The 14548-nt window shown below is 47.7% G+C and overlaps 1 protein-coding gene across 1 annotated transcript; it reads right to left on the bottom strand.

The window, feature by feature from the left end:
- Positions 1-4387: 4387 nt before the first annotated feature.
- Positions 4388-6432, bottom strand: LOC125555406 (glucan endo-1,3-beta-glucosidase 5). The gene is made up of 2 exons (XM_048718374.1): positions 5955-6432; positions 4388-5866 (listed from the first exon to the last, which is right to left on the bottom strand). Exons 1-2 carry the CDS (start codon positions 6278-6280, stop codon positions 4726-4728), a joined length of 1467 nt encoding a protein of 488 aa, XP_048574331.1. The 5' UTR covers positions 6281-6432; the 3' UTR covers positions 4388-4725.
- Positions 6433-14548: the final 8116 nt, after the last annotated feature.

Genomic DNA, 14548 nt, shown 5'->3' with positions numbered 1-14548 from the left:
CAGTTTGTTTGAACTTTGCAGATCAAAAAGCATGCTAGCTAGCTAGCACCCCTTTGATCAAAAAGTTGAGCCCGGCCGGCCGAGTATGATCAAAAAGTTGATGCAAATTAAAGCTCAAGGACGGACGAATCGAATTGTCGTAGGGTATTACATACAGAGACCATTGAACTACTCAGTGCTGGCTACAATATAATGTATGTTGAGAATGGAATGGAATAAAAGCAGCAATCCTGTGCTTATACAAGCTTCTCACTCTGTTATTTTTTTTCCTTTTCCAACGAAATCATCATCAGAACAAAAAGGGACCTGAGAAATTAAGCACAACCATACGTAGCATATAAGAGTATCACACACAAACAAACCTAGTGTTGTTGTAAGCATTTGATCATGCATGACGCGGATCAGGGGAGGATGCAACCATACCATACCATATGTTGTTGCAAGCATTTGATCATACTCCAGCGCAGGGCGGACGCATATAAATCAGGGGAGGAGGCAGTTGGCGGTGATGGCGGGGTAGAAGCACATGCCGAATGTAGGAGCGTACACGAAGATGCTGGCGTGGCACTTCCAGGCGAAATGCCCAACGCATGGCAGTAGTTCGTCGCTGATCTCTACGCCGATGCAGTGGTCCTCCTTCTTGGCCTCCTTGTCCTTGGCCAAGCACTTGTCCTGCAGGACGGCACCGAGGAAGCATGGCTGGAAGGTAGACTCCCCGCTGACGGTGTTGATGGCGAAGCACGTCAGTGCGGCGTTGGCGACGCAGGCCGTCTTTGCACTCTTGGTGCTTACGCCGACACATAGTTTGTCCTCTGCCAGCGCCGGTGCCAGCGCCGGTGCCGGTGCCGGTGTGGCGGAGACGCCGGCGCCGCATATGAGCACTAGGACAAGGAGGGACTGGAAGCTTGGTTGGTTTCTTCTTCTTCTTCTTCTTTTTTCTTTAGGGGAGGGAGGAGGAATCGAGCTTGGTTTCTTTCTTTCTTTCTTGGGTTGATGAAGAGACTTAGCTTCAGATCCCCATATTTATAGTTGGGCTAATCATCCATGGAAATTTAGATTTCTCGTTTTTTTTTACGTCAGCACACAATGCAAGCCCAACCTAGTACTGAACAGAATCTCATAGCTTAGATTCTAGCGAAAGCGACACAATATGCACAAGGCCATAGTTTAGATTTTGGTGAGAGCGACATTAGGTACCAGATCCAAAGCGGTGAATTGAATTGAATGAAGAAAAAGAAAACATCATAATCCATCCTAGAAAGAAAGTACATATAGTACTGAAATAAAAGTATGTTGGCCTCCTTATATTTCATGGCAAAAATACTCGGCCAACTTGAAAAACACTCTGCAAAGACCAGAAACTCATGTGGCTCTTCAAGACCTTCTAGATTAGTTCGACTTGTCTGGGCTTGATATGTTTGTGTTCATTCGCCCAAATGTTCCTACAAAAATCATCAGGGAATCGGCGACCAATAGCAGATGGATTCTCAAAAGAGAAACATGCACCCAAACTCAATGTGGTGTATTTCGACTCAAAAACAAAAAATATTATGTGATCAACAACTCCTTAGATGAAGTAGAAACATTTACAATCTACAGCACGAAAGATATCTCCCAAAAAGCACTTTGACTTTGACTGCACCTCTCACAGACACAGCAACATGGCAGACAATTTCATCGCCATGAGCCAAACCACAAGTACAGATATGAAAAGAGACCCCAGGAATGAAGCATTTCATCGCCATGCACTGAATGAAGGTCACATGCTAACCTATACTATGGCTGAGGACCACCCTACCTTGCCCCCACAAAGAGACCACCATACCAGATTTATCCACATGCCGATAACGAGCTAAAAATGAAGAGAAAAACCATACCGGATTAATCCACATGCCGGTAACGAGCTAAAAATGAAGAGAAAAAAACATAATATACATGCTAGCTGAAAACATTAAAAAAAACTGCGACGTGATTACTTAGGTGGTGCCAAACTATATCACCAACGGGCAACATTTAACTACACTAGTTATGTCTGGAGTACTGTTATAGTAGTAAAGTTCACAACAAAGAAGAGGATCCACGCTTCACTCATGTCGGTAACCAATAAATTAGGGATTTTCCCTCTTTTTCCTGGACAGCTCAGATCATCAGACGGTGTAGAACTGTTGGATGGCCTCTCTGTCGAGACCATTGAGTTTGACGACAGACTCCACTTGCCCTTTGAGCGTATGAAGCTCCCTCAACCTGTAGCAACCATGACACTGTAGTTAGTTTCACAATCTTTGTCGACAAAGACAACTATTTATGTCACGATTGATCGACAAAACAAAAGCCGAAACAGAGGGTACGTGTCTGAGGCCGATATAACGTCACAATCCTACAAGTATATTATCATCAAATAGAGGAGAGGAGGCTTTCCCTTTTCCTCCTGGCTGGCTAGATTCCAAGCTCAACCCGGCCCAACCAACGTACACACGTACTCATCACACTTGTCCATCTATCCATCGTTTTTCTTTCTAACTTGCATCTTCCCTCTCAACAACCAACCACTTTGGTTTGGTACTAGTGATTTGGTTGGGGCCTGTCATTGATGGCCTCTTGAGAGGAAATTACGCGCGCATTTCTTTTTCTCAAAGAAAAAAAAGAGAAAAAAATGGCCTTACTTGAACATGATCTATTCTAAAAAAACCCTCATCTTCATCTTAAATTTTTTTAAAAATTTCTCGTATCACGTGAACATCACATCCATCTCAAAAAGAAAGAAAAAACCCTAAAAAACTTTACGCAGAAAGAAAAAAATCTCACTTTCATCTACCAAAAAAAATGTCAAATAAAAATATGAACACCACATCCATCTCCAAAAGAAAAAGAAAAAGCCTAAAAACTTTTCTCAAAAAGAAAAAGAAAATTGCCACTTCCAAAAATAATCTCTAAAAAAACTTTTCTCAAAAATAAAGTCTCACTTCCACCTTTCAAAAATAATCTCAAAAAGAAAATCCAACAGTTTCTCACCGCGGCCAACCAGCATGCACCACGTGGCCATGCAGGCTGGCCGCCATTCTCCCACACGTTAATGTGTGTGATATGAATACGCTTTCCTTTCTTCCCTTTATAAATCCAATAAAAGTTGATTTTTTTTTTGGATAAAGGATGCTTTTGTTAACTTATAATGTAGCATCAAGTAGATACAAAAGTGAACTTATGGTTAAGTTTCAAGACTGAAAAGATTTGGAAGGCGCGCGCAAAGCTTAAGGCTACTCATAGTGGGGAGTATCATATATTAGTATTATACATATGATAGAGTAGTATCATAGATTATCATTTAATAGATTATCATAGCATAGTATCGTATAGTACTAGTAGTGCATAGTATTATAGAGTACTACTCCCTCCGTTTAGGTGTGTAAGTCATCTTACGTTGTGCACCGCGACCAAGGCGGAGAGGAAAACGAGAAAACTTAATGTCTTTTTGCTAATTAATAGCATTGCATGCAATGAACTAACCATTGCATGTCATGTTTGATAGTCTCAAGTGATTGAAAGCATGCACGGCCCACATCTCTTATTGGTTGATATGTCACAAAACAAGAAACGAGGAGAGAGTTAATGTACCGTGCCTAAGTGTTTTGAGATTATTTGGTTTTCGTAAGGTGACTTACACACCTAGACGGAGGGAGTATCATAGATTATCTTATTTATTGTCATGCATGACACAAAGTAGCATATCATTTAATATGATAGGGTATTGACCTATGTTACTCTAACCCTCTCTCTCTTCTTTCATTTTCTTTGCCACACCAACGTATTTGCTATTCCCAAATACATGATAGTAGCTAAGATACCACCACTATGACTAGCCTAAATGTAGGTTATTTTTCTCGCTCGTGCTTCGTGTACACATTCTTACCGCCCATAATAATCTAGCCAGGAATCCGCATCGGCCATGCTGCCCCCGATTTTGACCAACTGAATAACCATCCCTTCCGACTGTTATATTTTGTGTTCCATGTATATTCGTATTGTGGCCCACTTCCTAGTTATGTATAGTTGATGTTAATACCTATCTTGTAATTATATATACGTGCACCGGCACCCCATCAATACATCGATTATTGTATTGCCAACTTGTCCGTCTACACCCACCAACACCCACGGCTCAGAACACACTCCCACTTAAAAATCGAGCCCACCCAACACTAATTCTCTTCACACTACTCCAGGGTGTGACTGAGTCAAAATCGAGGGACACAATCCAAAATCAACGATCCCAATATTGGATGCGAGGCCTTTAAAATTATGATGCATGGTGATATAGAAGATGTGTTCCTGATTTTCTTCCCCCATAATACAATACGACAACAAGGCAAAGCTGAAAGATTGAATGGACTTTTTACACAACTCCTTGCATTTTCTATGTTCCATATTATATTATTATTAGTCGGAGGAGGATGTAGCTAGGATCTTTGTGCCACACTCCTGATCCGATGCTCTGAACGTCGTTGAACTACATATTTATCTACAAATATACAATTCTAATCCTTGCCGATCGATCAGGGAGCTTGATTGACAGCCGATATACGTATAAAGAAGAAGAAGAAGGAAAGAATGAAAGAATTGTTTGATCCTTCCTCTCCAGCTCTAGCTAGGCTAGCCAGTTGTTGAGGTGGTGAGCACGCGCGCGTGTCCTCATCAATGTCAATGTCAGAGGGAGGGAGGGAGGGAGGGTCAGAGTGCGACGATGGCGAGCAATGCGAGCACGGCGACGACGGCGCCCCACGCGGCGGCGGCCCTGGCGGCGCCGGAGTCGTCCTGGTGGGTGAGGTCGTGCCGGCCGGTGTCGATCATGATCTTGAAGCGGCAGGTCCCCCGCGACGGGTCGGTGGTGGTGACCACGGAGAGGTTGTTGAAGCCGCAGGAGCCCTTCTGCTGGCTGGCGGACTGGAAGAACTGGTTGAAGGCGTAGGAGACGTTGCCCCGGACGTCGAGGCCGCCGCAGGAGGAGCCGGGGCTGAGGCTGGTGCAGTCGGCGTACTGGCACGCGTACCCGACGGCGCCGACGATGGCCGGGTCGGTGGGGCTGGCGTCGGGGCGGAGCACGCACCACTGCTTGGAGAGGTACCTGACGCCCTTGGCCGGCACGATGCCCTTGCCGCCGGCGAGGCGGAGCGCGTACTTGGGCGAGCCGTCGTAGTTGAAGACGCCCCAGTGGCGCTCGAAGTTGCCGGGGTCGACGCTCTTGGCGTCCTCGTCCAGCAGCGCGAACACGTAGACGTCGGGCATCTGGGGCCGACGCGGGGTGCCCTTGCCGGCGACGATGCGGTCGAAGAGGCCCTGGTTGAACTTCTGCGCTCCGGCGGCGTTGGCGTTGGCGTCGCCGTCGGTGGGCCATCCGATCTCGCCCACCACGACGGTGATGTTCCCGAGGCCGTGCTTCTCGAGCGCGGCGACGAGGGTGTCGTAGTTGGCGTCGAAGACGTTGGTGTAGAGCACGTTGCCGTCCTGCACGCTGGCCTGGGAGGGGGGCGCGCCGGGGGCCGGGAAGAAGGCGTAGTCGCGCGGGAAGTTGGCGTCGGCGTCCATGGAGAGGAAGGGGTAGATGTTGATGGCCAGCACGCCGCCGCTGTCGAGCAGGAAGCGAACGAGGCTGGTCATGAGGGTCGTGATGTCCGGGCGGAAGTCGCCCGAGGAGGGGCGGCCGTCGAGCGACTCGTAGACGTCGGCGTTGAGGGGCACGGTGACGCGCACCTGGCGGGCCAGGCCGGCCTTGACGAGCGCCGCCTGCACGTTGCGCACCGCCGGGAGCGTGGCCGCCTCGAACTGGCCCTTGTACGACTTGAGGAACGGCTCGTTGCCAACGGCCACGAACCTTCATCGATCGTTCGTCCATGTCCATCAGTTTGATTTCTCTTCCTCGTTTGATGAATGAAAAAGAAGAAGAGATAATATATACTCACCGGATGTCGACGCCGTAGTCGGAGACGTAGTGGGAGACGTTGCGCTGCACCCACTGCTCGGCGGCGGCGACGTCCCGGGCGACGGTGGCGAGGAGCTCGTTGGGGAGGCCGAGCATGACCTGGATGCCGGAGTGGCCCAGCGCCTTGAGCGCGGCCGGGTCGGCCTCGAAGAGCTTCACCTTGTCGAAGCCGTTGTCCTTGAGCAGCTGCACGGTGACGTCGCCGGGGAGCGGGTGCAGCGCGCGCGTGCCCCAGTTGGCCGCCAGCGCGTCCGCCCTGAACGCCAGAGCGAGCAGCCACAGCAGCAGCAGCGCCGACCACCCCATAACGATGGATCGATTCGATCGATATACTATTACCAGCTAGCTAGATGCCCGTTGTATATACTCCTATGTACTACGTGTGAGTTGGTCGTAGTGTTGTTGCAGCCAGGGATACATATATATTGGGAGGTGAGGTGAGGTGAATGGGAAATCCATCCATCCAAACTTGTCCTTGCTTGCTTGCTAGTATAGTTGATGGTTGCATGGGGAGTAAGTTTGGATTTGGGTTGCAGACTGGAGAAAGATAAGCATATACAAATTGTATTGTGGGGGCATCGCATTGCATTGCATTGCATCGGTTGAGAGGCAAAGAAGAAGATGCCAAGAAGAAAGACGAAGGAAGGATGGACAAGTGTAGCAACCAAGGGCAAAAGGGAGGGAGGTAGCTGACCTAGGAAGGAAGGAAAAGGGCATTTTTGCATCAGGTGACAAGGAAAGGGAAGCAGCTGCTTATGCTACAAGTTATTTTATCAAGAATAAGCCCAAATTAAGATGAAGATACATGAGAAGCCTCCACGTGCATTCCAGCTAGTTTAGTTGAACAATAATGCTACATCACGGAGGATTACTAAAATTTTAGGAGCTAATCATGACATGGCAATTATCTATCTACTGGATTAAGAAGGAGGAAGGGGCCCCACCCCGGTGAAAATCGGGGGTGGAGAAAGTTTTACGGAAAGTCCCGTAATGGGCCCGTGTGTTTGGCATTTTCGAGCTTAGTTTTCAAAAAGGGACTACCAACTTCTTCTACTTCATTCTGTGGCTCCATCCAGCTATATATCTACTCACCTATTTTGACAATCAGCTCCTCTTTTATTCATTCATAAAAGTCCTAGCATCACCCCCTCACGGTAAGAGCATGTCCAACAGCCGCGCAACGCACGGCGCGCTAAAAAAGCGTTTGCAGCATGTTGATCGCCAGTTTTTGCGCGGCGAGGAGCGCTTGCTCCAGCGGCTGCTGGAAAGTTTAGCGCGCGCGAGCTGCTTCAGCAGCCGCTGCAAAAAAGCTGTGTGCGTGCTCTCGCACAAACAACATATGCACTTCAAACACAACCAAAAAGATCAAACACAAACAAAATAAATCAACAATAAATAGTTCAATTTTATTATTACAACTCAAACAAATAGTTTATCTTGCAACAGAACAAATAATTCGACAATACAACATCAAACATACAACTCATGATGCTCTTTGTCGGCCATATGCCATGCCCACCACTCCTCGCTGAGATCCTTCTGAAGATCATCATGCGTTTCGCCACGTTGAATGGTATGATAGGAGGCAACAAAATGGGTCACCCTGGCAGCCTTCCGCCGCACTCGCATGGGATGTCCCAAGAGCTCATACTAAGAGTAGTCTAAATCTTGGCCACGCTCATTCTCAATGATTATGTTGTGCATGATCACACAAGCGTGCATGATGTACCAAAGAATCTTTTGATCCCAAAATCTAGTTGGTCCTCTCACAATGGCAAATTGGGCATGCAAAATCCCAAAAGCTCTCTCCACATCTTTTCTAGCCACCCCGTGAGCATTGTGGAAATCAAGATTTTTCTTACCTTCCGGTTTTTTCAACGGCTTCACAAATGTTTGCCACTTTGGGTAGATGCCATCCGCAAGATAGTAGCCATAGTTGTATGATGGCCATTTGCTACAAACTGAACCGGTGGCAGTTCACCATTTGCAATCTTATTCATCAGTGGTGACCTATTAACAATATTGATGTCATTCAAAGATCAGGCATTCCAAAAAAGCATGCCAAATCCAAGTCTCTTGACCGGCCACCGCTTCAAGGATTATAGTGAAACCCTTTTTTGGTCGTGGAATTGCCCATGCCATGCCTTAGGACAATTCTTCCAACTTTAATGCAATCTATTGAGCCAAGCATACATGGGAACCCACGAGCTTTGTTCATCTCCAAAAGCCTTACGACGTCTTCAGCATTGGGAGATCTCAAATACTCTGGGCCAAACACTTGCACAATTCCGACTACGAAGCGCTTGACACACATGATTGCTTGACTTTCACACATGCCCAAGTGGTCATCAACTAGATCAGCCGGAATACCGTATGCCAACATACACAAAGCAGCTGTCACCTTCTGAAAGGTGCTATGCCCGAGCTCTCCGGCAGCATTCCTCCTTTGTTGAAAAACCAATTATGGCTCGCTAGTTTCGCTGCAATGCGCCTGAACAACTCGGTGCTCATCCTAAACCGACGCCTGAAGTACGACTAGGGGTACACGGGATTCTCCACAAAATAGTGCCTCATCAATCTGTTGTGGGTATCGATCCTACCCCTCCAAATTTTCTGCCGACCCATAACCAAACCACAATGTGTCGGTTATTTATTGATGTGCATAGCTAGGATCATTGCAAGATACTCCTCCTCTTCAATATCAAATTCTTCTTAGGAAGAATCATATGACGAACTCATCTACAATGTTCAATTTAAACTAGGCTATAAAAACTATGCAGCAAATTCATGTAAAAAAATGTGAAGTTGAAGCAATACATACCTTGCAAGCGTTTTGTCGAACACCTTGCGGGCACCGAGCAGCAGTGGGCAGCCGGGCGCTGTTCGTCGGCGGAACGGCGCGCGCGAGGGGCGGCAGTGACTGGAGGGAGACGGAGGAAGCAGCGGCGGCGCGGGGATAGGCCAGGGAAGCGGCGGAATGGTCGCCGGAACAAACGGGGTGGCGCGGGCGGCGGTGCCAGCACCTGGGTCGGGGTAGGTGGAAGTCGCGAGCGGCCGCTCGGGGTGCAGCGTGCGGAAGCGGGTGCAACAAATAAACGGCGCGGTGGCGTTCCGGACTGCGCGCTGAACTCTTTATGCCACGTGCATGGTTATTGCGCCTTCGCTGGAGCTCTGGGAGCGGTTGCGCACGCGCTAAAAACCCGAAATTTCTAGCGCGGCGCTTATATAGCGCAACTGTTGTAGATTTGGAGGACAGGTGTTGTTTTTTTAGAAAAGGAGGATGACCCCCGGCCTTTGCATCTGGGAGATGCATACGGCCACTTTATTGATTATTCTCGAGGACCTTACAAAGTATTACAACAATATGCCTGAATCCACCATCTTGGCAACATATGCCGCTACTCCTATCCAAAATGATGAAGGGGTGCTAGCTGGGCCACTACCCAAACCACTCACCTAAGCCTAACATCAAAAGCCGGAAGCCGAAACTCATTCGGAGGCCCCAGCTGAGCCACATACCGGGTCTGGGGCACAATCCGGTCAGACGCACTCGTGTGTCGTCGCTGCCATCTTCCACAGGTCTTCAGATCATATTGAGGCTTCTACCTTGTCTGACCACTCAGCCATCGACGTCACCATGACGCCAGACATCAACCTCCTCCTGCGCGAGCCCATCTCCGCACATCGGACGCCGAGTCTCCACAGCGCCATGCCATCGATCTCCGCCGCCATCAAAGTGTGAGATGAAACACTGTTCCACCATCCCTCCAGCCAGCACTTGCTCCAAGACGATGCCCCCAGAAGGGTAAGCGATAGAACACCATCATCATCCGATCCGGAAGACCCAGATCTGGGGTTTCCCCCTGAGCACCCCGAACCTGATGGCGCAGACTGCCGACGATGGGCCATCGGCAGTAGCTCCACCAGACGAGCGTCGCCTACGTTGCCGCAGCCTCCAAGATGAAGCTGACCAGAATGCATGTGTCGACACCGAACCGCCGCCACTTCTACCGCCACTTGAGCAGCCCCCGAGCAACGCCTTCAGGAAGGAGCATGGCACCGTGGTGTCGTCGTCGCTTGGAACAGGGGGTTCTGAGGTTTTCGCCTGAGCTCCTGGGAGGGGTGGAAGGAAGGAGGTCCTCTCCGAAGCCACCAACGAGGGAAGCAATACCCAAAGACACTGCCATCGGAGTGGCCGCCACGCCGGCCAAGAGATTCCCCCGGAACCCTTCCAGCCACCGGATCTGCGAGGCCAGCACCCAAGAACGGTGACCGAAGCCACCAAGGGCCGGAACCGCTTCAGATCAGAGTAGATCGGGGTCGAGGACGAACATCACCATGGCCACCAACATCCAACGAGGAGCCGCCGCCGCAGCCGAAGCCCACCACCTCCCCGCCATCCACATGGCCAGGGAATTGGTCCACCTGTCCACGCCGGCGCCGCCCGCCGCCAAGCTGCGCCGCGTGCCACCAGCCATGGCCGCCGCCATGGATCCGAGCCACAGGCGGGCCGCCAGCCACGGGGCCCCGCGGGCACACCAGATCCGGGCCGCCAGAGCCACGGCGCGACATTCAGGCGCCAGAGCCGGATCCCCGGCGCGCGAGCACGGCGCCTCAGCGCAGCCAAGCCTGCCACAGCGCGCGCCCTCGACGCCAGAGCCGCGCGGGCTGGAGACCTCGTGCGCCCACGGCTCCTACGCCCCGACCATGGCGTGCCGAGCAGCGCCGGCCCGCGCACAGCCACACGCCTCGCGCCTCACGCCTGCCTCCTCCGCTTGGCGCAGCTGCCCCGCGCAGCCCACCTCGCGAGCGGGAGTGGAAGAGCCCGCCGCCGCCGACACCACACGGGCTTTGCCCGGGCGGCGCTCGTCGGCGGCGGCGTGGGAGGAAGGGGGATAGGTGGCGGCGGTGCCCAGCGGCTAGGGTTAGCGCCCGGGCCGCTCACGGGGAGCGACACGGGGCCGATGATGAGTGAGGCGCTAGAGGACAGGTGTTGTTGCACACTGATCAAATCAAAAATAAGATAAAATAAAATAAAGTCAACAACATGTGATAATTAAGGTAGGCAACCACGTAATCTGCAAGCACGGGAATAATCAGGTCTCAAGCAAAACCAAAGAGGTTGCATTCTATTCCATTCAACTTTTATTAGATTTGCAAAGGGAACAAAAAAATTAAGGAATATTCATGTACTAAACCAAAGAGGTTGGTTGTTGAGAGGGAAACTATTAGCCGGCCTATAGCTACCTACTAGCAATACCCGCGCGACACGCCGCGCCTTGCTGAAACATTGTATTAAAATCCTATATGTGATGATCGAAAAGCATATTTGCTATTTTGTTGACTAATTGGTTGATTATTACTTGTTTGTTTCATTTTTTGCATTATTGTATATGTATGAATATCAAGTTGTTTTGAGAAAAGCTTTACTGCATGAATTAGTCGATACATTTTACAAAAAGAAGAGACATTTTGATATTACATGCTAAACTTGAATCCCTCATGCCCTTTGGTAATTCATATCATCATTGTACGACCACCTGTTGGATCGGTGCCGGTGATGAAATGATGAGCCTTTGCGCATCACTGTGCACGATTTTGTGGCGGCTTGGTACCGGTTCATACCTACACTTTTGCTTGAACTATTCCCTTGGAAAGAACCAAGTTCCCAAACATAATTAGCATAAAAATGACTTCAATGGATGCCAAAACAAATTTAAGATATAGGTGGTTATATTACTTTTCAAATACAGTGCACTTCAAAATTTTATCCTCGCATATTCAAATTATCAAGTCGATAGTAATTGTGTGCTAAAATGAAGTAGATACAATAGGACTCAAAACATTTTGTTAGAAAGATCTAAATTCACCATACATGTTGTTTTGATAAAACCATACATGTTATTTCATTCAAGCAAGCTTTCAATTGCATGCCTCAAAGATTTTTGTTAACATGCTATTTGAATTGCAGAATCCCACTATGCATGCTTCTTATTTGCCTTGCTTCCTAGCTTGATTAGGAGGCAACTGCTGGTTGTGTATTACTCTCTTCATTTACCGTTTGCTTCAAAGGTAGAGCAGCTCCTATTTGTTGCTTTCTTCAATCATATCATCATGCCCGAATGCAACTATTATTGTCATGGTTACTTTAGTTTGTTTATTCTGCTTGCTGCTCGTGCTATGCCACTCTGTAACATCCCAAATTTTCAATTTGAAATGTTATACATAGGTCATTCATGCATATCATATTTTACTGCATTTTGCTTTGTGATCCTCGAAATTCGAAGCAACTCATGGACCCACGGAGAGAGTTGGGGATTTCACGTTTTTCATATTTGAATTTTATCAAATATCGAAACAAGGATCACTTTGGTTTTAATTATTTTCCTCTTCAAAAATATTTCTTATTAAAATATATGAGAGGAGGTAATATGACTTCTCCAAAATAAAGGGAATATTGGAGGAAAAATATTAAAATCAAATAAATAATTCTTTTGGACTTCTATTGCTATTTTATTTGAATTAGGAAAAATATGCGTTTTTCAAAATTGCTTTAGAGGCCCAAATAAATGTTCACTTTGTCCGCAATATTATTATAGGACCGAGAAAATTTATTTCAGGATTTTTGGACTCCGTTTAGTATTTCTTTTATTTGTTTTTCCGCCCCAAAGCCTAGCCGCCGCCGCGCCGCCTCGATCCGCGCACCGCTGCCGCCGGCAGCCCGCGCCGCCGCCGTCTGCCGTCGCCACCCCTTTGCCCCGCCTTCGTCGCCCGCCGCTGCCGACCCCGCCACCGAGGTAGCCGCCGCCGCCGTCCGGCTTTTCTCGGGAAAAACTGATCGGTTTTTTAGTAAACCCTAGATTCATTTTTTTAGTTTTCGGTTTGGTTTTTTTGTCGGTTTACTATATAGCGAACGTTCGTCCGTACGTTCATTTTAACGAACCTTGTTCATCAGTTAGCCGCAGACAGCGAACGTTCGTTCGTTAGCCTGTTCGTCTCATTTTATTTTCCAGGGTTTTCCGCGATTATTTTCGATCACGATTTCTGCCCTAATCTTCGTTTTAGTTTATCTTTTCGCTCGTTTATCCAAATCAGGCGAAACAAGCACCTAGATCTTTGTCTCGAAGCCCTCTTTCTATTTAACCAACTTGAACAAGATTTTGGTACTGTAAAATTTGACTTTAGTCCATATTAGTAAACGGATCTTGTTTCTTTCGTAGATTGAGTTTCGTTGCTCCGTATGATTTGATTCTTTTTGCAAATCGAATATCTTCAGTTGAGTTTTCAGATTCGATCTTCTTATTTGAGTTTTACCTGTGCATCTTTGCTTGATTGCTTATGTATGCTATTGTTTGTTTGCGATAGAATTCCCGGAGTGCGAAGCGTGCTACTATGAGTCTCTAGGATTTGCAGATCGTCAGCAAGGCAAGTAACACATTGATCATACCCCTTTATTACCCAGTTTTTATGCATTAGTTTTAACCCTCACCCATTGCATGAGTAGGATCTCTTAACATGTGGGTCTGGGAAGTAGATGATGAGGTAGAACCTTTTACCTGTTTTACTATCAAACCCTTGGGAGCTACTTCTACGTTATGCTTATATTGCTATGCTATGTTCGTAGAAGTAGATTGGGTTTGAGTGGATCCATGACAGATGTGAGTTTGTTAATTAATGGTTCAACTTAAGGTGGCAACTTTAATACACATCTGGGTGGATTGCTTGTGGGCACCTGGAGAATCCAGTGTTGTCCTAGGATATCCCAGAGTAACCGTGTGATAATCCTACGGTCCGCCACCCAGGCTCAAAGGGATCATAAGATTATTCATGCTAGAAACTTCCGTGTGCAGCCACAAGCCATTATGGGCTCTGGCATAGTTGAGTATGTTGTGTGACCTCTTTCAGTGGTAGGCTAGTAGATGTAGGGGAAAGTAGGTGTAACTGTCTACCCAGAGTAAAGAGTTAATGCTTCTGAAAGACTGTGTCTCAGTCATCTGTTTCTCAAACACCTTGTAATGGGAGAAATCCAATGGAGGAGATCGAGTCTTGTGGGGAAAAGTACGCAAACCTCTGCAGAGTGTACAAACTAATCATGATTAGCCGTGTCCCCGGTTATGGACATCCTGAGTATCTGGTACTTGAATTATTCATTTGATCTCATCACTCTAAATTAATTTGTCGGGTTGTAAATGATTACCTTATTTGGGATTGAGTTGGAGGAACCTTCTCAATGATGTTTCAACCACCATGATAGTTAAATAAGAAAAATATTCCTTTGTTGTAGGAAAAAGTTGGCTTTTTGCAAAAACATTATAACCATAGAGCCTCCACCAGCCATATATGCATGTAGTGATAGCATTTATCTATTCATTGCTCTACTGTGTTATATTGCCAGCATATTTCATGTGCTGACCCATTTCGGGCTGCAATATATCATGTTGCAGACTTTTCTGACGAAGAGTAAGGTGCGTTAGGCCGTTGTCATGCACTCAGCTATGCCGTTGGAGTTGATGGACTCACTTTATCTTCCAAGCCTTCTGCTGTTATCTTATTTAGATGGCCTTAAGCCATATT

The sequence above is a fragment of the Triticum urartu genome, chromosome 5 (assembly GCF_003073215.2).
Source record: "Triticum urartu cultivar G1812 chromosome 5, Tu2.1, whole genome shotgun sequence".
Taxonomy (NCBI): Eukaryota; Viridiplantae; Streptophyta; class Magnoliopsida; order Poales; family Poaceae; genus Triticum; species Triticum urartu.
This window is presented reverse-complemented; position numbering and strand designations above follow the sequence as displayed.

Coding starts and splice junctions, on each gene's coding strand:
- LOC125555406 (XM_048718374.1), bottom strand. CDS start 6,280: ATGGGGTGGTCGGCGCTGCTGCTGCTGTGGCTGCTCGCTCTGGCGTTC. Junction 5,867..5,954: donor GACTACGGCGTCGACATCCG/GTGAGTATATAT, acceptor CGATCGATGAAG/GTTCGTGGCCGTTGGCAACG.